Below are 23041 nucleotides of genomic sequence, written 5' to 3' on the forward strand. Positions count from 1 at the left end.
GGAGAGAGTGCAGAGAAGGGCAATGAAGCTGGTGAGGGGCCTGGAGCACAAGTCTGATGAGGAGCAGCTGAGGGAACTGGGGCTGCTTAGCCTTGAGAAAAGGAGGCTGAGGGGAGACCTTATCACTGTCTACAACTACCTGAAAGGAGATTGTAGCATGGAGGGTGTTGGTCTCTTTTCGTAAGTAACAAGTGATAGGACAAGAGGAAACAGCCTCAAGTTGCGCAAGGCAAGGTTTAGATTGGATATTAGGAAAATTTTATTCCCAGAAAGTGCTGTCAGGCATTGGAACAGGCTGCCCAGGGAAGTGGTGGAGTCACCATCCCTGGAGGTATTTAAAAGATGTGTAGATGTGGTGCTTAAGGACATGGTTTAGTGGTGGACTTGGCAGTGTTAGGTTTATGGTTGGGCTTGATGATCTTAAAGGTCTTTTACAACCTAAATGATGCTATGATTCTATGAAGAATGAAACTTTGGGTTGTACTGTCAAGTTTACCCATGTAAAGAAAGCCTAGTTAAAACTTCGCACTACTCAGTTTAAATTGTACCAAGTGAGGAACACGAGTTGACTTTGTACAGGGCACAATTTCATCAGCAATCCACCTACTTTAGTACACAGTTCCTGCATCTACCCTGAAAACCCTAACCAAGTAATTATCAGGAGGAACTGGCAGAGATTTTACATCCAAGCATAGCCAGCCCACACACAGGTGCTTACAAACAGCCCCTCTGCATTAGAGTGCATTAGCAGTTACTGTAAATGCTGATAGTTACTACATTTGGTCATGTATGTGTTAGATAGGATACAACTGGTTAATCTGCTGAAGATTTATATATACATATATAAATAAAATTATATATACAAATTTATATAGGAGAGCAGTTCAGTAGAAAAAGGTAAGAAATATCTACACATCTTCTGTTGCAGTGCTATATATACCAACACCGGACATGTTCTGCAGGCATGACGTAAATCCCTTGCAATTCTACATTCATTAGAGAAGAATTATTTCATCTAAGTGCCAGTGAAACTTAAAAGCTCCTGATTCCGTACAGCTTCTTATAGAGGAGTCTCAAGGAGTTTAGAATTGATTGAATGAACTGTGATTTATAAGTAGTGTTTTAAAAAATTATTACTTCTTCTTAAAGAAACACCCTTTCAAACAGATTAGTAAACTTTCTATGTAGACTGACAGCAAGGGTAGTATTTTCTATCAGATCCTGTAAAATGTGAACTTTCTTCTACTATATCACCTTTGTAAACAAGGCTTAATTTTATACTTCCACCAGTGGCACATTTCAGCATTCAGGACCAGTTACTGCCCTCATGCTAAGGTTTTTTTCTTTTTCCAGCTAACAGGAAATGCGATGCAGAGGTGATATAACAGATGTGCTGAATCATCAGTAGTAGGGACCAATCATTCCCTGTGTCCAGGTTCAAAGCAAAGTGGTGATTCCTCACGGAGTGGGTAGCTGATGGCAATACCCCTTGCCACAGTACATTGTAGCTTGCAATATCTGGGAAAAGCTGAGGGTTAGGTAGGCTTCACAGAAAAAATTCCACTCAGGGTTACAAATACGTAGAAACCCTATCTTGCTTGGGATGTCCCTGAGCTGAAAACGGTTGGAGACCAAGAATCCATTAGGGAATGGTTCACATATATTTGTGCTGTTCTTAGACTCATCCCAGGTGCGTGCTTTTAGTGTCTCTGAGAAACGGGAGCTGGGGCTGGATGGGTTATTGGTCCAACACAATACATACACGGGCTCTTTGGTGGAACTCCTGTGCCAAATAAGCTGTGTGACACTTTCCCCAAGTTTTTTGTCAGCTGATAGCTGTGCCTCTGTACTGTTGACACCTGCAGCAGGATTTGGATAAATCGGTGGCACAGAGAGCCCCACTCCTCACTTCAGCAGTTGTTCATATTACTGTTTTACACTGCATGTGGAGTAGCGATTGCTCAGACTATCATTAACGCACTGCAGAAGTTTCTCCAAGCTGTCTACATGCTGACTGAAGCCCATAAAGCTTCTGACTAGGTTCTAAATCAAACTCATGCATTTTAAAAGATAAATGTAGACTCATTGATTTTTTTTTCAGCATGCAATTAGAAGTTTGTTTTCAAGAAAGAATTGAGCAGCAAAGTAAAATTCTTCAGTCTGTCAATCTGTTTGCATAGCAAGCTGGAACTTAGGGAGATTCCTAACTCATCTATTTCTTAATGCTTTAAAACTTTCCAGGAAAGACTAAGGCTTCTGCTTAACTAGGAATTTATGACAATAAACTGACATTAATATTTGATAAAAGAACAAACAGGCCATACCGAGCCATTTGCAGATTACTAATAATTCGCTCAAGTGTATTATAACACAACTGCTGAAGTCAGCTCTTTGTATAGAGGTGAACACCAGGAAAACCACTACATTCCTGAATTAGAATGCCTTCCATCTAAAAAAGTAGTTCACGATCATTACTCCAGAAGGTCAATCGCTATGAATGAACACTTGCTGGACACTTAACTGAATGTTTTTTCGTTACGCTGCATACAAACTTACAAACTCTACAAACTTAGCAGACAAAGATGTTTTCAAGAACTCTATGTTTGCCACTGGTGCTCCAAGTAGTCTTTTAGCTAATACTTTAATACAGAGATGTCTGCAATATAAAGCACATGATTAAGACTATCCAATATCATTACTTCTCTTCCACTACCCCAAAGCTAGGGATACATCTTATTTCTTTAAAAACAATACCTTTATTATGCATGTCTCTTTTCTCATCATGGCTATAGACCAAAGTGCGCAGACAATTTCGGACTTAGCCATGCAGAAGCCTTCAAACTTCCCCTGTTACCAGACCCAGCTTGCTGACGTCAATTAAAAAGACCCCTGAGAACTGTGAAAAAAGGCCATTTTCTGCAGTAATTTAAAAAATGTTTTTGTTCTCAAACTTTCACATAATTTTAAATCTCAAATAAAAGCCAAATGTTTCCATGTCAATAATGTTTTTGATGTTTCAATGTTTCATATGTTTCCTAAGTGGTGGGTTTAGTTAGCAAACAGCTGGAGATTCAGTACGTGGGCGGGAGGTGAATTACCTCCAGAGATCTGTTTTTTGTAGGTGTTGGATACTGAACATTTAAGAGCAACTACAAACTAAGAGCAGCAAAAGTCAAAGGCTTCCACCTCCCATTTCTTAAATCCTTGCATTTTCAGGATCAGAGCTTCTTACCTCTACAAAGCATCTATTTGGTGTTGGATGCTGGCACTGAAAGGACTGCATTAAGGAACACACACTCATTCTTATAAACATTTCAATTATTAAACTGGATGGGTTTCCTGTTGCTAAAAAGCTAGAAGGGCACCATAACTAGAATCCTTAAGCAAAAGAATATGTAGAAATCCTATTCATTTAAAGTTACTTAAAAATAATGATGAAAATAACATATTTTGGTTTCTGATCTTTTTTGGTTTTCTTCTTTCATGCAATCAGCTCAGCACTGCAACCAGCAGACTACTACAGAGATTCAAAGAGACTTTTGTTAACCTCTGAGCCCAGACCACCAACTTCTAAAGTTACATATTAATAGATTACAAAAAGTTGTGCATAGCCATGAAAAGTGATTTTTATAGCCACAAAGCTATTATAATTTATTGAGAATCTACTAAATGGCTTCTGGAGTACAAAGGGATATTTGTTATGAATTTAGAAAAAAAAAGTTGCTACAAAATCATATACCTAACACAAATGATGACATGTTAAATGGTTTCAGACTCAGTAAAATAATAATAATATGAATTGGATGAACAAATAAATAGTATTGCATTGTAATTATACGTTAGATGATAAAGTTAATTGTGGTTTAGTCTAGGGTTTGGTCTTCCTGTTGTCAGTTCTATTAGTTTTAAAACATAGTAGCATTCTAAGTCAACAAAGTAAGTATTTTCTGCAGCTGACTTATTGAAATTGGCTGTAGTGAAGAGTAGACCTGGAAAGCTCAAGAAGCTGACAAAGGAACGGCCCAATCTCTTCCAGCTTCTTGTTGTCTTACCTCTAACTAGGAAGAGTTGGACTTCATAGCTTTTTATAACTTATGTGAACCTAGTTTGCTGGCTTCATTTCTGGCTTCACTAACTGCAGTGTGGACTAAATGATCCAGAACCAAAACCACCAGAGGAAGGACTATCCTTTTAGCTCCTTCAACATTCAGGGAAAGCAAGGAAGAAAAATGCAGTCTGCAGCCAATGCTGCTACCTGCTCAGCAGCTCTATGACAGATTAGAGTCTCTAAGCTGCCACCCTTCACAGCAGGGATGCATCCTCCATGCCTTTTTCTCCTCTCAGTTTTATTTTTTCTTTTGCAAAAAAGCAGAGAAAAAATAGGAAAAGATGCATGTTAAAATGTCTTTTTTAGTACTCTCTTTTTCTGCAAGTACCTCTTAGAAATGTGTATATCAAGTAAGAATGAACAACTTCTGTCAGATATTCTAAGCACTTTTAAAAATCCTCAAAACTCATGCATCCTGCTTACATATATTATACAGATAAATTTTATTTTTTAAAACCACACAGGTTTATTATTCCATAATGTCTGGTATACCTAGGTTAGCTTTAAGAGCTGTAAACAGAATCTTTCTTTGCTGTCATTGCATTTACAAACCCCCCACAATCGCAGCATCAGAAAGTCTGTTATTTTTAAATAAAAGGAAATGAGGAGCTCTAGCCAGTGAGTTAAACCAGCCTCCTTAATGGACCAGAAAAGTGCAAGTTGTCATAACAGTGGAATGTATATGAGTCTTTATCATTTGACAGACAACATATGTTTTTTTCTCTTCCTCTGTTCTGTCAGAGATGACTCTAAAGCTAATAAACACATATTTTCTAACAAACCATAAAAGAAAATTAATTTAGAAAAAAAACTATTGACATGACTGTCACTAATTCATGAAAATTTATGTTCTCTTCAGGATGCAATTACAGGTAGGTAACTCGTTATACTTTTCATAAGCATGCACGTGCAGTATAAAATGAATGACATTTGTGCCACAGACTACCTTACAAGCTACAGCATACCCCGGCAGTGGAAGCAAGTTTCCCGCACAAGCCCCAAACATATACAGAATGTACTATACTGTTTAACACAAAATAAACACCTTCATTAAGTTCAAATATGAGTCTAGCTGTGAGCTGCCATGGTCATCACATCTCTTTCTGACTATAAGCTCTGCACAGCCCAATAAGGGAGAAGTGTTCTTTCATGCAGGACTCCCTGGAGGATATGAAACAGAACTGGGGCATTTCCACCCCATCACAGTAAAAGGTTCAACACAAGGAAAACTGGTGCCAACCTGATGTGCCGAATTATTTTTCTTTAGATCAAGTTTTAGCCTGCTGAATGACAGAGACACAAATACAATATATTGCTGCTTCAGCTATAAGACTGAAAATCCTGACAAACGTCTGGCAACTCCGTACTATACCGATTTGGAGACATATTGTACTAAAGAGAACTGCAACAATAAATATTGAGAAGCACTGTAATCACCTAAAAAAGCTTGAAAATAAAATTTGTAATCAGAATTAAACATATGGTAGCAAGGCAGGTCTGTGGCAAAGTGCTTAATTCATCCATAGGATCAAGAGAATGGCTCAGAAGAGAGATGCTTTGTCATACTCCTCACTCCTAGGCCACAGAGGTGTAACCATCATAATGTGGATTTACCACCTAAAATTGCCAAGCTGACACCAAGGAGTGCACAACTGGGACATAATCATCACCATCACTCAATAGGCCACCGGCATTTGGAATCACATTAGTCTTTGAGGATGGGATTAAAAGTATAGTAAGAAAAGCAGGAGAAAGCCTGAGGTGCTCTCACTCTTTCCTCCATTTTATCCCCTTTCTAGGTCATGCTGAAGATCTTCCAGAAACCAATTCATATTATGCTGAAAGTTCATATTAATACTGAGTAAGAAAGGTCACCTATAAGGGCAGTGACCACTCAAAAATGACATAAAGTACTTCTACCTGAAGAAACAGCTATGTTCATACATCTGCAAAAATCAAAGCATTACTAAAACATCTGCTGACATCATATCACACAGAGCGCTTCTGCTTCTTCCATTTCTGTTACTGTGAATGGCATTGGTCTACTAATTTCTCTACAACTCTGTTGACCCTTACCTCCCTGTGCCTTTATCTTTTTTTGTTTTACTTCTTTTTAATCATCCCACCAGTGAACCATAAATCTCAGTCTATAACAACCTGCAATAAACCAGAAGTTTAGTATCCAAAAAGAGACAAAAATGTGATCAATGCTGTCAATGTCTTTAAAGAGCTGCTTATGTGTTTCACTGCATACCTTTGCTGTACTTTGTAATGTCCAATAACCGATTACTTTCCCATTGATTTTCCCTTTTCTTCATTTAGACTTTCTTTCATTTGTCTGCTCAGATTTCTGATCTCCACCTGTGTTATTTTCCATAGTGATGTAATTATTGCATAGCCACATTTCTTTCCTATCTTAGCTGATGCAAACAAATTCCAGTTATTTTTCAGGATACAGATTCTCCCTTACTGGACAATCTTCACGGGAAGGAATACACTTTTGTCCACACAGGAAAGCCCATACATATGCCTGGAATAAGGAAGTGTCTCCAGAAGCTGCTGAAAACTCTGTGTCTCCTAAGCGCACAGTTAATTCTTCTAACCAGTGAATTCTATAGAGTAGGAGAAAACAGTGAAACACAGACTTATGTGCAAGGTGATCCACTTCATAAATCTAGCCCACAATATGGGCTAGATTTGTGGGGAGTAGAGGGCGAATGAAGATAACCTCAATAATAATCACACCTGGAGTAAAAGGTTTCGCAGAAGGAAAGAAATCTCCTACTATCAACACACAGTCAAGAAGACAAGGGAATAAATTGCCCTGTACTGGGTGGCTGGGCAGAGCTACGAGCAAAGCACTAGGGCAGGAAGCTCTAGACACACAATCTGTAAAGCAATGGTTCATCACCAGTCAGTCCCCAAGCAAAAGTGAACAGACTTCGGCGAGGCACTGCTGCAAGAGCCGCTCTGCTTGCAGGTTTAGCAGACTTGCAGCCACTATGACTGTGATACAAACATAAAACAGAGCACAAACGCCAGTCTCAGTGTGATAAACAACCACAGTCCTCTCCTGCTGCCCCCCAGGTTGCAAAGCAGAGGAAGTTCAGTGACATGAGCTCTTCAGTGTCTTGGCTCATTTCCAGTTCTCCAGGAGCAGCAATAACACAGTCTGTGGTTACCTCCTTTCCATGCTAGCTCTTAAGCTCCGGAGCCCAGTTAGAGACAAGACTCACACTACAGACCCTGAAAAGTGGCTTGGCCAGACCAAGAACTATTTTCTTCATTCTTATCACTGGCTGCAACTCCTGGAGCAACAAAAATGAAGCCACCTGCTTTTTCTGCTCATAATAGGTTCAGAAAAGAAAAACAGGTGGTAAAAAAATTGAAATAGTGTAATTTTAAAAGGCAGGTATGTTTAAAGTTTAAACCTATATGGGGGTTGGACTAGAAGACCTTTAAAGCTCCCTTCCAACCCAAACTATTCTACTAAGCCTACTATACAATGCAGCACTAAACATGGACATCACTGTGATGATCCCGGATTGACCTGCAAGTGGAAACACCAAGGGGTGCTCATCTGCTGTTCCTCCTACACACGCCTCTTGTGCCTCATTCTCATTCACCTTTGGCTTTAATATCCCAGGTTTGATCATTCAGCCACAAGGACCTAATTTTTTCTTCTCTCTAAAAGGAAGGGATTATGGCAGCACAGTGATGCTTTCAAAATTCAGTACACTGCAGATGGTATCAACAGTACGTAACACCTTTAACAGGCTAGAAAATCTGTGCTATTTAGTATGTCGAAACCCACAATAAAAAAAGATAATAAAACCACAACCACCCCTTATTTTCTTTAAAACACTTCTTGAATCCTTCAGGATGCTTCTGTCTGATTAAATCAAAAAAAACCAGCTATTCACCGACTCCAGCTGCGCCAACAGGCAGTGCCAGCGCACCCCGACGGCTTCTGTCTGTCTGTCCCGCTGTGCGTTTCAGCACCACGGACGCCGGTGGTGACCGGGGCCGCCCTGAGGCCCCTCGCTCCTCCCGGGAGAAAGTGAACTTTCAAAATCACCTTCTTAACTTTCTTCTGGGCTTTCCTGGAGCCACCGGTGTAGGAAGTTTTTGTGGTTTTTTTTAAATTTTACCCTGGGGGTGGAGGAAACAGAAAGGGCAGCAATTGGATTTTCTTTTCAGTTTGAGATACGAAATAAAAATCTCTATGGGCTCAACTTTCCCAAACTTTTTATAAATTGATTTTTATTAGACCTATGCAAGTTGTGTGCTTTTTAGGCTCAGAGTGCAAGTAAAAAAAAAAAAAAAAAGAGAGAGGAAAATGCTTCTTGTTGAAATAAATGACTCTTAGACCCAAAACACCATCAATGGCTCCTGGTAAAATAAAATAGTATAAGATAGTATAAAACAAAATAAAACAAAATAAAACAAAATAATAAAAGGACTGAGAAAATACACTGCAGCTCTTCCTAGGTCTCTTCTTTAAGCACAGTTTTCCCCCAAATTCATACAAGTTTCTGCATAAAATCTGAAACATTTGTACCTCCACCTAGGATCAACTGCTGTGAATATTCTACTGGTGGAAAAGACTTTGCTCAGTTCAAATGTATAAATTCTGATATGTCCTTCCACGCTAAAAGCAAAAAGGCTGTCTGGTAACTCCTGGCCTTGCAAAGCCTCCATTCAACCTCACTTGCAAAGATGAAAGGTTTTTTTGATGGAGAAGCTGAACATTTTTTCTATTAGCATTAATCAGTTTCTGTGAAGGCAGAGTGAATTGATTCTCTTCATAAGCAGAAAGCTCTGGAAATATTACAAAACCCCCAAAGCGCTTTTCAGTTTCATGTCCCTCTGTGTTACATCGTCTGATCTTCTCTCTGCTTTAGCGTGGGTTACACTTACCCCCACAGACAGGTCTTACTGATTTAACCCTAAGGACCATCTCAGTTCCTCAAAAATATCACATGCAGTTTCATTCCCTCTGGGACGTCACACGGGCTGATAACATGGCGCTCTCAGAGCTTCTGTGCTCATTATCCATGCTACAAGTTTTGCGGGATAAGGAATATATTTTTAAGGGCACTTGTGAAGATTACAGTATTTACGAATGTGGTGATTAACTGAGCCCCACTGACTGCACTCCAGCATTCAATCAAAAGGGTAAATTGCGTCCAGTTCTGGGCTCCTCAGTTCCAGAAGGACAGGGAACTGCTGGAGAGAGTCCAGCACAGGACCACAAACATGATTAAGGGTGTGGAGCATCTCCTTTATGGGGAAAGGCTGGGGGAACTGGGTCTCTTTAGCTCGGAGGAGACTGAGGGGTGACCTCATTAATGTTTATAAATATGTGAAGGGTGAGTGTCACGAGGATGGAGCCAGGCTCTTCTTGGTGACAACCAATGATAGGACAAAGGGCAATGGGTACAAACTGGAACACAGGAGGTTCCACTTAAATATGAGAAGAAACTTCTTCACAGAGAGGGTGACAGAGCACTGGAACAGGCTGCCCAGGGAGGTTGTGGAGTCTCCTTCTCTGGAGACATTCAAACCCGCCTGGACGCCTTCCTGTGTAACCTCATCTGGGTGTTCCTGCTCCGGCGGGGGGATTGGACTGGATGATCTTTCGAGGTCCCTTCCAATCCCTGACATCCTGAGATTCTGTGAAACAGCAGCGGCAACGCCATGAGCCGCCGTACTGCGGGGGAGCAGCCCAAAGGGCAGGGAACCGACACAGGGGCCTGTTCAGCGCCGCCTCCGCTCCCCGCCCAAGGCCCCGGCCGGGCCGCCCCCCACCCGCCCGCCGCGGCACAACGAACGCGCCGCCCGGGGCGCCCGGGGCCGGGCCGCTCCTCACCTGCAGGGGGCAGCGGCCGGGCGGCGCGTGCTCGGGCGCGCGCCCGCGGTACACCGGCCGCTCGAAGCGGGGCTCGTTGTCGTTGGCGTCCTCCACGCGGACGCTCAGGCGGCAGGCGGCGGCGCGCGGCGGGCGGCCGCCGTCCCGCGCCACCACGCGCAGCTCCAGCGCCGCCTGCCGCTCCCGGTCCAGGCGGGCGCGCGTGCTGACGGCGCCGCTCCGCGCGTCGATGCGCAGCAGGGCCAGGGCGGCCGGTTCGCCCTCCAGCGCGTACCGCACCTCGGCGTTGGGCGAGCCCGGCTCGTCGGCGTCGGAGGCGCTGAGGCGGAGCACGGCGGTGCCGGGGGAGGCGGCCTCGGAGACGGCGGCGCGGTAGTGGGGCTGCGGGAAGGCGGGCGCCTCGTCGTTGAGGTCGGCGACGCGCAGCAGCAGCGGCTCCTCGGCGGAGAGCGGCGGCGCGCCGCCGTCCGTGGCCACCAGCCGCAGCTCGTAGAGGTCGCGGCTCTCACGGTCCAGCGGCCCCACCACGCAGAGGAAGAAGACGCCGGCACCGGCACGCCGCAGGGCGAAGTCGCCGTCGCCGCCCAGCAGGGCCAGCGTGATGCCACCGCCGCCCTCCGCACCCTCCGTCTCCTCGTCGGCGTCCGAGACGGAGACGCGCGCCACGTAGTCGCCGGTCCGCGCCCCCTCGGAGATCTGCGGGCCGCCGGTCTCGGTGAGGTAGAGCAGGCGGATGGCGGGGCGGTTGTCGTTCACGTCCAGCACGGCCACGGAGACGAGGGCGCTGGAGACCTCGGGCTGGGCGCCGCCGTCCCGCGCCTCCACGACCAGGCGGTGCAGGGCCCGCGCCTCGCGGTCCAGCGGGCGGCGGAGGCGCAAGACGCCGCTGCGTTCCTCCACCGCGAAGTAGCCGTCGGGGTCGCTCTGCCGGCGGTTGATGGCGTAGCGCACCTCGCCGTTGACGCCCAGGTCGGGGTCGGTGGCCCGCACGCGGCAGACGGCGGTGCCCGGCGGCGCGTCCTCCCGCAGCCGCGCCTGGTACTCGTCGCGGCTGAAGGCGGGCGCGTTGTCGTTCTCGTCCAGCACCCGCACCGACACCCGCAGGCGGCCGCGACGCCGCGGGCTGCCGCCGTCCCACGCCTCCACCACCAGCCGGTGCGCCTCTGCCCGTTCGCGGTCCAGCCGCCGCAGCAGCACTAGCTCCAGCGGCTCCGGCCGCCCGTAGCGCAGCTGGAAGAGTGGCGGCTCCCCCGCCGCGCCGCCCTCCTCTAGCAGCGCGTAGCCCTGCGTGCCGAACCGGCCGGCGTCGGGGTCGCGGGCGGCCGGGAGGCGGAAGGCGCTGCCGGGCGGGCTAAGCTCGGAGATGTTGAGCTGCAGACAGTCCCGTGGGAAGCGCGGCGGGTGGTCGTTCACGTCGGTGACCGCGATGTCCACCTGCACCACCTCGCCGCGCAGCGTGGCCGCCGCGAAGCTGTAGCGTGCCCGCCGCTCCCGGTCCAGCCGCCGCGCCGTGCGGATGATGCCCGTCTCCGGCTGGACGTGGAAGTCCGCCAGCACCGCCGACTCGCCGCTCCCCTCCGATAGCAGGAAGCCTCCCGGTGGCTCCGCGCCCGCCGGCAGCCCCGCACGGATGTCCCCCACCAGTGTCTCGGCCGGCAGCCCCTCGTCCACCGCCAGACTGAGGTTATACACCGCCGCCGCGCCGCCGCCCGCCGCCCACAACCACAGCGGCACCAGCAGCGCCAGCGCCCGCCCCGTCGGGGGACCACCGCCGCCTCGCCCGCCCCGGCACCTGCCGCCCCGCAGCCGCCGCGCCATGCTCCGCCGCTAAACCGGCATCGCGGGCAGCCTGCACCGCGCCGCTCCCCGCCGCCGCTGGGCAGGTGGCTTCGCCCCGCCGCCACGGGAGGAAATCGCGTCCGCCGCCGGTGCTGGGAAGGACAAGGCTGTGCGAGGGGGCGGGGAGGGCGGCTCCCCCCCGCCGCCACCGCCCCGCGCAGCCCCCGCCCCGCCGGGCCCCACCGCCCTCCGCAGCGCCGCCGCCCGCCCTCCCTGCGCCCGGGGGCTGGCGTCCCCCACGCGCGGACATGTCGCGCAGGGTTTGGAGAGCGCGGTGCTGCTCTAGGGCCGCGCTGAAGTCGGAGAGGTCTTTGTCGAAATTGATTCCTCGGGGAATAAGGTGGCTTAGCTGCTGATGGAGGAAAGCGGTGAGCAGCACACGGGCTGCCTGTGGATGCAGAGGCATGCCTCATGAAGAAGAATTTAAATGAGACAGAAATCTGTGAGGATAAACGGGTTTGCTCAATTCAGCAAGGATTTTTCTCGCCTTAATATTCTGGTCCTCGTTTTCCATGAAAAAGCTTGCTGCTTATCCTAGCATTAGGTCAGTAAATAGTCCTCAGCATGGCAGGGAGGCGTTTACCAGAAATAAGCTTTAAGTAGAAACTTCCATCAGCCTCAGCAAGACTCAAATTTTCTTCCTTTTTCACTTTCCTGACTCCCATTTTTAACTGGGACTGGTCTAAGGATGAATTAGTGTTTCTTCAGTGACACTGAGAATATACAGCATCATATAAATGCTAAGTACTAACCATCCATCTTTCCATGGAAGCTAAGTACAATACTTCAACAGTTACCAGTCTCTTACTATTCCCACTGGTCCTTTACCACACTTAATTTCACCTTTCTGGCAAGAATCTGGCACTCGGTCAGAGAAAAGTAAATTCATGCTAGGACAGACAAGTAAAATCAGGGCAAAGACAATAAAGTAGTAGGAGGAGTTACTGTAGCTTGGTCCTCTCCTCTGAAGGGGCACTTGGGAGGGCAGCTGTTTTGCTCTTTGCCACTTGGAAGTCGGGAAAGAAGTACCCAAGTGCCAGAGCACTCATTCCCTGAGGAGCGGGGAAAAGCTGCTACAACAGCCCTTGATGTATCCACACAGGAGAGGAGAAGGGGAAGACAAGTGTTTTTTCTAACACCGTTTAGAACCTAATGGTTCCACACATGCAGGTAAGAGGGAGAATTAGGTTCTAAAGTAAGTCTAGGGGTCTTAGTGCACATGTGTGTCTGCATGCATGGGAGAGGAGACACACAAGATCATCTCAGCTAGATCTGACTTGCCTTCTTATGTAGACAGACAAGACTGAGCAAAAGCTAGATTTTGTCAGATCTTCTTAGACACATTCTGAGAAAGTCTCTGTATATTTATATACTGTGATAATTACAAGCATAGAAGCAAGAAGGAAACAGTGAGGCCCTTGCCAGTTCCATTCATATACATTGAGAAAACACATGGATCCTCCCCAAGTCACAGATGTTCAATATGGAAATGCCTGAATTCCACTGAATCACAACAAGTTTGGAAAAACAGCCATGTCCAATGCAGGCTATGCAGTCACTAAGAAAACATGTGAATCATGTTCAATCAGGCATATTCACTGAAAAACAAAAACTAAATATTCACTAAACAAAACCTGCTGTCACCGAGGTCAGCCAGTACCTAAAGAGCAAAGTTCTGTATTCAGATACAGCATGCATGAAGATAGCAGGGGAAAAAAGATGGGCATAGTTATCTGTGTTTCTGGCAGTATTCATGTATTTTGTAAGACCAGGGCACTTGAGCAGTTCTATAACAAGTGAAGTCATATAAAAGCACTGCCCAACTACAGCATATTTCCAGAAACACCACATCTTTGGGACATTATAGATGTTCTGTCTACTGTGAGCATGAGCCTTCCCTTGAAAGTATTCCTCCACCTTCTTCGTCTGCCTTCTCTGAGCCTTTTCGTCTCTTCTCCATTCCATTCTTAAGCTTTTTCTTTCCCTCTCTTGTGCCATGTTCATGACCTCGTTCCTTTTCTTCCACAAATCACAAACAGAAGTTTCTAAATCTTGAGGAGATGTTTGCTGTCTCCTGGATGTATTTAGCTACCCTGCTGTTCCCTGTCTTCTCAGTGGCATGCTGACCTACAGGAAAAAGAGAAGTGGCATCACATAAGACATGGAGGGAAGCTGCCACAATGACATCCTGAAGGAAGAAAGGGTGAAAACTTTAGTGCCCTAGTTACCTCCTATGTCCTCAACAGGTCACTCTCATAGTGAAGACACTTGCCATCTCCTCAGATCTACCAGGATTTCTACTGTAAAAAGTGGACAGGAGCATAACCTCGTTTGAAGGCAAGAGATGCTGTTTAGAGCATGCTAGATACCTCTGTGTTGCAGTTTAGAAGTGGTCATCCATTCGTGAGACAGCACGCTCAGTCAGATAGCAGTGACGGTTACTTCTGCAGCTGTCTTCCCATCTCTTTCCTGGGGGTGGCCACCTCTGACTCTGCCAGGTGAAAAGCATGCGAATTCGCTTTAAACCACTGAAGTTTCCAGCCGTGCCTCTTCAGGCAGCGCTACCCGGCCATGGCTCTACTCCACTATACACAGCAGTGAACTCCGGTGCTCCCAGAGCAGCTACAAATGCCAATTCAGTAATTCTTGTGACAGGGAAGCAACCCCCAGGAACTGAGCAAGGAAGGAAACCCAAAGATGATATTTGTAAATCAGTATTTGCTGTAGCTTAATCCTCTTTGGTTTAATTGGAAATTCTTCTTCCTTCAAGGAGAATTAAACTGTAGCAAACTAAAGCTGTGGTGTGATACCGGAACACAAAAGATCACTGAAACAGAGATGGTGTTACTACAACCATGAAGATCCATCATTATTAGAGTTAATTCTATCTACAAACATTGCCTTGCCCACACAACAGCTGTGGCAGCTTAAGATGTGACCCTCCCATGCTAAAGACATAGATGGCTGAGGTGGTAAAGCAGCATGACTACTTCCTTTACTGCAGCTTGCTGGCTTACTGCAAACCATCTGCAGCAGCAGCAGCTTAAGCCAAACCAGCTGACTCGGGACTGACGCAGGATGGGAGCACTACAGGATCCATTCCAACCCTCATTTGATGGGCAGTAGCTGCCAGCTGAGGGCAGAGAGTGCCTGAACTGCTCCAGACAGAGCCGAAGCAAATAAAATTAAAAAAAAAAAAAGAAAGAAAAAAAGAAAAGTCTTTCAATGAAGTTATTTCCTGTGCTGTTTGAAGGCAGTATGGTCTCAGCTGCTTGTTACTGCCTTTCAGCCAGCAGGCACCATGCTTCCATTTCTGCCTACCAGGTGGTGTTCCTTGATCCTCTGGGGTTTACTTTTAAGGACAAAGTTTAGTTTAAGTAACGTTGAAACAATGATTTCTATTAACCCCAGTGATTTTTTTTTTTCCTACACTGGATTACAGAGATCCCATACAAATCAGCTTTCTGGCAAAATTGTGGGGTGAGGAAGCACTAATATCTTCAACTATTGCAGCTGGATCTAAAAGGATGTCTGTCTACAGCCTTATTGGCTGGGGTCACCATGGATATTCAGCCTGGAATATGTGGTATATGGAGAAAGCGTTAACTTTGCAGAGCATCAGGTGTTTCATTATTTATAGTTCCCCTGACACACGTATATTGATTTCAGCCACACCTCTTTGAAGGAGTGTCAGCTGCACAAAAGATTTGCTGGTGACCAAATAAAGGCTGGTCACAGTTACTATAATGGAAAGATATGTATAGGACTGGTTTCCTTATAAATGTAGTGAAGAATGAATTTTTTTATTATTTTTTATTTTTTTTTACTGGTAGCCATTCCTTCACTTTTGATCACAAACTGATCTGCAGAACTTATTTTGCTGTGAGATAGATGCTTAGCCTTCACTGACGAAGAATAATTTTGTTGCCAGAATCTACCTGCAAGTAACGTACCTGAGTCTGCCTTCCAAGGTGGGAAAGACTTTCACGCTGGTTTGAGAGCTATGAGGTTATGCTATTCCTTCTTTGCTTTCACTCCAGATGTACTGCAATGCCTTCACTCTGTCCATGGAGTGAGTGTTGCCACTGCATTCTGTGGCCAATTATTTCAGAATTTGTCACTCAGATGTAACCAGCTAAGTAGGATTACCCAGATCAATATTCTCACCTTAACTTTATTTCTAGTTCACTTATCTCAGATGCTGTCATCCAGGCCTAATCTTGATGTTGTGTTTCCATCTTTCAGGTCTTCATTAATCTCTGCTGTCAATCCGTTCTGTTTCCAGTTGACACCTTCACAGCTGGAAACCCAAGCATCACATCACTTGTCATGCCTCACAGAGAGCAGTTACGTTCACCAAAACCCTCCTCCTGACTAACCAGATGGAAAGTAGTGGTGTTGTGCACATTCTCCACCCCAGGATCATGCAGAACCTCCATCCAGCTCAAATATGTTTGGATCTGCCTGGAAAATTTGAATGTGTTCTTTTCTCCACATTATATTAACCCCACTATCCCCTGCAGGGTGAAGACACTTCTTGTTTCTGCATGATACATAACCAATCCTTTTTAATGAATAAAATTTCTGTAAAATTGAAAAAAAAAAAAAAAGAAAATAAATGTTAGTGGAATTAAATGAGATTCTGCTAGGCAGGTGTTCCTTCAGATTTTTACATCCTATCCATTTTACATAGAAGATTAGCCACAGATTTTGTTACTCTAGCATAGCAATAGGATTTATCCAGAAGTAAAAGACACTATTTTTGACTGCTTGTTCACTTCCTCATGTCGTTTTCAGTATATATCACAATTAACATATTATAAAGTTAGTTTTAAAGCAGAAAGAAGGCTTCTTTCTTTTTCTGCCCGTTATTCTGACAAGCTACTGCAGACCTGAAGCAATCCCTTTAAGATGGCCGGGAATAAACATGGAAGAGCGTTCCACTGCATGGGTTTCATTTCACATAAAGCTGTCTTTTGCCATCTGCTTGCCACTGCCAAATCCAGAGTTCAGTGGTCTCTCTAAAACTTGGAAGTGAGCTCCAGAAATCTTGATACAATATAATCCCAGGTCAGGTTTCATACTCCCTTGATGTAATACCTCCCTTGACTACTGTATTGAATTTTCCCAAAAAATGTGTGAGATTATTCAGATTATCAATTTTTGTCACATGATAAGACACACAACCTGCAATCAGATCCAGTAGTCAAATTCTATGTAAGAGAAGAAGAAAAAAAGACACAGAGGCAAGTCACAAAAAAGGGCTAAATCTTGTCATGTGATGTTTTTATCTGAACTACACATAGTACCAGAAGTATTCAGTGACCAAATGTAGTTGCAGGAGCTCTAAATCCACAGGTAATCTTCATCTGGATGGAGCCTCTTAACTCATGGACATGAGTGCATCATTAGAGAAGTTATTCGACACCTATGCAAGACAGTATCCTAGCATTTCCTACCCTTCCAAAATCCCTCTCTGTAAACTCTGAAGCCTTGAAAAGCAAGAGTTGGCTGAGAGCAAGCAAAATGAAACCATTACAACCACATCTGAAGACATAAGAAGTCACCAAGTAGAGGATTGCTGTGAATTAGCTCTTCCCAGATTTCCCTTCAGGGATGTCAGGGAACCGACGTTAAGGTTGGCTGACACTGTACACAGCACCACTGGTGCCAGCAAGGCAAAATACAGTAGCTGGAAGTTAAAAATCACCACAGTTCAAACTGCAAACAAGATGCAAATAGGAAGAATGATTGCAACAGCATGCCACAGGACGGGATGCATTTTCTGTTGCTTGTGGTCTTTAAATCAGGGTTAGTCAGCAAACAGACATGTTCTGTTTCAGCCACAAGTGACAGGGCTTGAGGCAGGAATTACCAAGTAAAACCAAGTCAGGCTAAATGATTAAAGTGTTCCTTTCTGGCTTTTACATCTATGAAAATCCAGTTTCCCAGGGCAGCTGCCCTCATTGCAGAAGAGCAGCCCACACAGCGTGCTGGAGATCTGGAAACCTGCTGCTATCACTTCATCAGTTGAAGTCCCTGCTGAGGACTCAGGCTTGTGGCACTGAGAGGAGACAGGGTCGACACATAAAGCTGTATCTTAATATGGTAATCCACTATGCCAGCTGATTCCCTTGCTGGTTTGAGCTAAGTAATTATTTAAAATAGCTATAAATTGGAAAAGGGCTTTGCTTTTAAAAGTAAAATATACTGTAATCCACGTGTGAATTAAGGCTCCTGGCTATTTTCTCTTTCTCACACACACCAAAAGCAACTAATTCACCAGCAGTTTTTGAGCCTTTCCACTCCTTTTCCAGATGATAATTTCACGAGGAGTTTGGATTCCTGGGTCTTGGCTGCTCTGCTCCTACTGACACTGCCACAATTACAGTCCTAAAAGGTTCGCTTGTTTTCTTGAAGAGCCTATTAAGGCAAGCCTGTAAATACACAAGAATAAAGCAATCCTCCTTATCCCAGTACGCAAGTGCCCTGACCTGCTGATTTTCAGGGCATTGTGCAGTGCAAATTGTTCCTTTGGGGAGGTGACAGCTGGAGGTGCAGCTGGAAGCGGTGAAACCCCCCAGAAGCTGTAGGGGAGTGAATGTTTGTGTTACCTCCTGTAGCAGGTTTGGTTTTGTTGGCAGCTGGCGATAAGCTGCTGCTGGCTTATTCTGCCTATTTCCTTTCAATAAGTGGTAGTAGAGCACCTAGCAGCTTTTGGTTAGGCACCCATTTTTACTATGTGTGAAAACACAGTTGTGCAAATCCTAATTAATGGATCATTGTTTGCTTGAAAGTATGCCAAGAATGGGTGTTGGAGACAGAAGCTGATTGCCTATTTTAATTTAGGACATAGAAGCTGCATCTAAAAGCAGTTCTGCCAGCTTCCTCCAGCCACTCCACATCTGTAGGGGGAAATCTTTATTTTTATGTTGCTCTCACTGAATTATCCAAGGTCCTCATCCTCTTCTACAGAGTTTATCTTTACAGAATCCTTGTATGGCTGAGAAGGTTCATTTTTACCACTCCATGGAGGAACACACACATATTAAATTACATGGCCACCAGATGTTTGAGATCACAGTGGCACAGCAGTGGTTTTAAAGTTTCAAGCATGGAGATCACACTATTACCCAAAGCAGATTGTTTCCCAACATAGAATTGTCAATGAAATATCTTTTAAAATAACTTTTCATTGCTCCTAGCCATATTCCTGAATATTTGCCTCTTTGACTATGTTATCTTCAACTGTTTATGGGTTGTAATGCTTTCATGTGTCACTCAGCAATAGATACAGAAATCAGTGTTTGTGTTTCAGAATGAACTCAGCCAAAAAGGATAGGAAGGAGAAGCTTCTCAAGCTTTTAAGTAAGACTTCAAGATAAACTTCTGTAATCCTTCCTCTGAATACAGAGGAAAAAGGAAGACTGCTAGGCATCTGTAAAAGGAAATCTCTACTTCTATACATACATACCTACCCTAGAACGTGGCTACAGCAACAAGAAAATATCATAGGAAGACTAAATTCATACAGCTAATTTTAGGCAAGAGCTGTCTGTAGGCCTAGCTCACTATTTCAATTGCATTTGCCCTGTGTTTCTGCCTGACTTGACCACATTGCTCCTGAATTCCCACATCAAAGGCTTTACAGCTGCTTCTTTCAAAATAACATGAAATGCACCCCTGTGCTGAACTGTGCTGAATGATGCCGTTGGGAAAATGAAACCAGATTCCTAAACCCACTCATCAGAGTAGTCATCTTGGGGCCAGCACAGCTGGGGATGGTCCCTCCCAACGCTGGGATCTCCCCAGCCTCTGTCACACACTAAAACTGGGTGCCAGCACTTTGGGGATTAGAAGAGCGCATCTGGTTTTAAATACATTTTTCCTAAAAAGAGTTACTAGCCTTTTTTAGTACACCAAGGAAAAGAATTGCTACTATGCTTTTCAGACTTTGCCAATAAGAAAGCTACAACACTCTTAAAAGGAATTGTAAAGTGTTTCACTGTGGAAATGAATGAGCAAGAGACTGCACTCTGCTGGGAGCAGGTGTAACTGCCTGGAAGAGGAGGAATGTGTTTATACCAGCAATCCTGGTGTTGCTCATGTCTACCAGAAACAAACAAGTACTGAGAAATACCCTAGTGAATTGAAATGCCATCTCTTCCTGTGCTGCAAAGTACTTCAGCGACTGAAAATCCAGAATACAGAGAAATAGGGTGCTCTGATGACTTCGGGTGGTGCCCAGGTCATCCTTTTCCCTTCACACGAACCAGAGAAAGACCATTTGTGCAGCTGGCCTCAGGGCTGGTCCCCAGGAGGGAACCTTCCTCAGGGATGCCACAGCCACCCCGGGGCCCCCACTCTCCATGGGAATAGCTGCTGCCAGGACAACACACATGTGCTCCTCACTGCTACACAGGGGCAGGGACACTGGGCTCCACACTGTGCCCACCTTGCACAGGACCTCACTCTGCCTTTTAACCTCCCAGTGCTGCCCACCACGTCCCTATGTCTGCCCACTGCCTCTCGACTGAAAACGGGAATGACTCACAGACCACCACACAAACCCAAATAGTTATGCAGGGTGAAACGACATTGTCTCTTCAGTAAAATCTGTCCGTTTTACCTGTGGCTCCATCTTCAGTTTATTGTTGTGTGGTGGGGATGGAAGGGGAGGAGACCATTGCCCAGCAGGACTCGCTGGGGGCTATAGGCATTTTTCTAGGTCTGGGAGCAGTTCGTAACTTCCTTGCTGATGCTAAAGAAAACAACACACATGAAAGTGCTCCTGCGAGGCTCAATATAGGGTCTCTCTCAAGGTTCAAATCTCAGTTTACACCCACAGAAAAAAAAAATATTGCCAGCATGAGCTCATGACACAGTGATCTCTCTCTGAACGCTCATTTTGGCTTATGCGCTTGGAACCGCCTGATATTTTCTCTGTAGCTCAGTCGTGCAATATTTCACCTCGCTCTTCATCAAGAACCAGGAGGGGTCCATATTGCAATGGAATGAAAAAAATAACAGCAGTTCTAATTTAATGTGCATTTCTTTTATGAGATGGCGTTTTTAAATGACAGCCACAATTTTTACTTTCATACACAAAGAAATTCTCTATAAGACTTCAGGTTTGCATTTTCTATTTTTCTTTTCTCCTTCTGTCATGAAAGAGCTGTGCTTAGTTGTTGACACAGACTGTCAGGATTTCATTGTGCTAAACAGATTGTTGGCAGCCAGTGGGAGGGTAAAACAAATTAAACTACACTGAAATAACTGTTTATACTTTTAAAAGTGGCATTTGTTTGTGAGTTCTAAAGCTCTCTACAGATGTGAATGAATGAATGAAGCTTTACAGCAATCCTGTCAGAGAGGTAAGCAGAGTGCGCACATTTCATTTCCAAGCACAGAAGGCACCTGACTTGCCTGAGGTCAGACTGAATGCATCTGATCCAAAATCTACTGAAATCAGTAAAAGGTTTTCTTATCACTTCAAGGCATTCCAACCCGAGACCTAAACTAGTGACAGAAAGAGAAAATAATTCATGACCCTCAAAACTCTTCTAATTGCTATTAGGCTACTTTCCTTCCTTCTGTTTTAGAGCAGACTTAAACCAGAACATCAGCCAAACCACGATAATTTATTATAAGACAATATGATACAAGAGAACTTGCGTTAAAGCTTTCCAGCAAAAAAAATCATATTGCAAGGACAAATAATAGTACTTTGTGGCCAAGATAATCTTTAAAGGAAATCAGAATAAGTTGAAATATTCCCATGGGCTTCTTTGCTTGAGCACTAAAGCACTTATCTGAAATGCTTTATTTACTGCAACAATTTCATGCCATTTTTGTCTAGATTAATTGCCTGACAAAGCTATAGCAGAAGTACCAACTAGAAGTCAGTACTCAATAGTGTCCTGGGGAAATTAAAAAGCTGGAGCACTCAGAATTGCACACTGTTAGGCTGCTAAACAGATGCAAGTCTTTTGCAATGAGCAATTAAATCTTCTTATTAATTTAAAATATACCTCTTTAATTGCATAAATAACAGTGGTGTATTCATAACTGTAGGATCCATTTGGAAATATAGACAGCTCTCAACTATATGGGAGTAAGTTATCCTGGCTGGGATTTAGTCATACCACAGGTATGGAAGATACCCAAGTTGCTCTGAAAAAACAAGCTTATTTACTTGCAAACAATACCACCCAACAAACAGCTCTACTGCTCCTGCACCTGAGCTGGGCAAAGAAGATTTGTCAGCAAAGCCTTGGGACCCTTGTGCTCTGCAACCAACAGTGTCACTGACATTTTTCTCCTACCAGTTGTATTTATCTTCTCACACTCTAATTTACACAGACTTTGTATTAGCTATGTTTCATTTTCTCTGAGTGGCCACTTATTCCACTTCACTGAATCTTTAAACTGACCACAGTTACGGTAATGAAGGATTCCCCCAGTTGCCTGCTAACAGCAGTCTTGCAAGAGAAAATGGCTTGACATTAGCTTCACCCTTTTTCTCTCCTTGTCTAAGCTCCAAGCCACTTATTCACTCCACCCAAGACGTTCTGACCAAGAGGAAAAAGCAAGTTTCCAAGTCAAAGATCTCAAACAGAAAATGGCTTTCCAGCTACCCCTTTTTTCTCTCGCATTAGCAGCCTTCCAGGCCGAGGGCCAGCACTAGCTGGTGGCTGGGCCAGGAAAGGACAAGCTACCTCGGATTACTGGAACTTCCCAGGCCAAAACTAACATGTTCAAACCAAGACAAGAGGTAACCAAAGCAGACTGTGGAGCACAGGATCTATACCCTCACAGGGGGATAAAAACAGCTCATAATCTCCATGGGTATCAGTTTCTGATCATCTTTGTAAAGGACATGTTGAACGAACCTGCTGTAGGGAGGTGATGAAATTACAAGGTCCATTTCCAGAAGAATTTATCAGAATCTCCTGGCCAGGCAAAAAAACAGAGATAACAACGACAAGAAAAAAAAAAAAAAAAAAAAGGTTGTCCTGGATAGTAATGCTGTCCTGAGCATTTAGAAATCCAGCCAGAATGAGACTGGAAATCCAACCAGATTTTTGGATCGGAGTCTTGGAACAACCTAAGATAGGCACACTCAAAGGGCAGGATACTCTCTTTGCTTTCTCCATGGGTTACAACCCCCATCCAGACAACATCACCTCAGCCCCCTTCAGATCCGGTTGCAGACATTTTCT

The 23041-nt window shown here is 44.9% G+C and overlaps 1 protein-coding gene across 1 annotated transcript in view; it reads right to left on the reverse strand.

Moving 5' to 3' along the window:
• DCHS2 (dachsous cadherin-related 2) overlaps positions 1 to 11798 on the reverse strand; it is a 117693-nt gene extending 105895 nt beyond the window's left edge. Inside the window, exon 1 of the mRNA XM_065634627.1 lies at positions 9981 to 11798. Within this exon, the coding sequence (XP_065490699.1) occupies positions 9981 to 11798 (1818 nt within the window). The remainder of the gene's footprint in view (positions 1 to 9980) is intronic.
• Between the last annotated feature and the right edge of the window lie 11243 nt (positions 11799 to 23041).

The sequence above is a fragment of the Caloenas nicobarica genome, chromosome 4 (genome assembly GCF_036013445.1).
Source record: "Caloenas nicobarica isolate bCalNic1 chromosome 4, bCalNic1.hap1, whole genome shotgun sequence".
Lineage (NCBI taxonomy): Eukaryota > Metazoa > Chordata > Aves > Columbiformes > Columbidae > Caloenas > Caloenas nicobarica.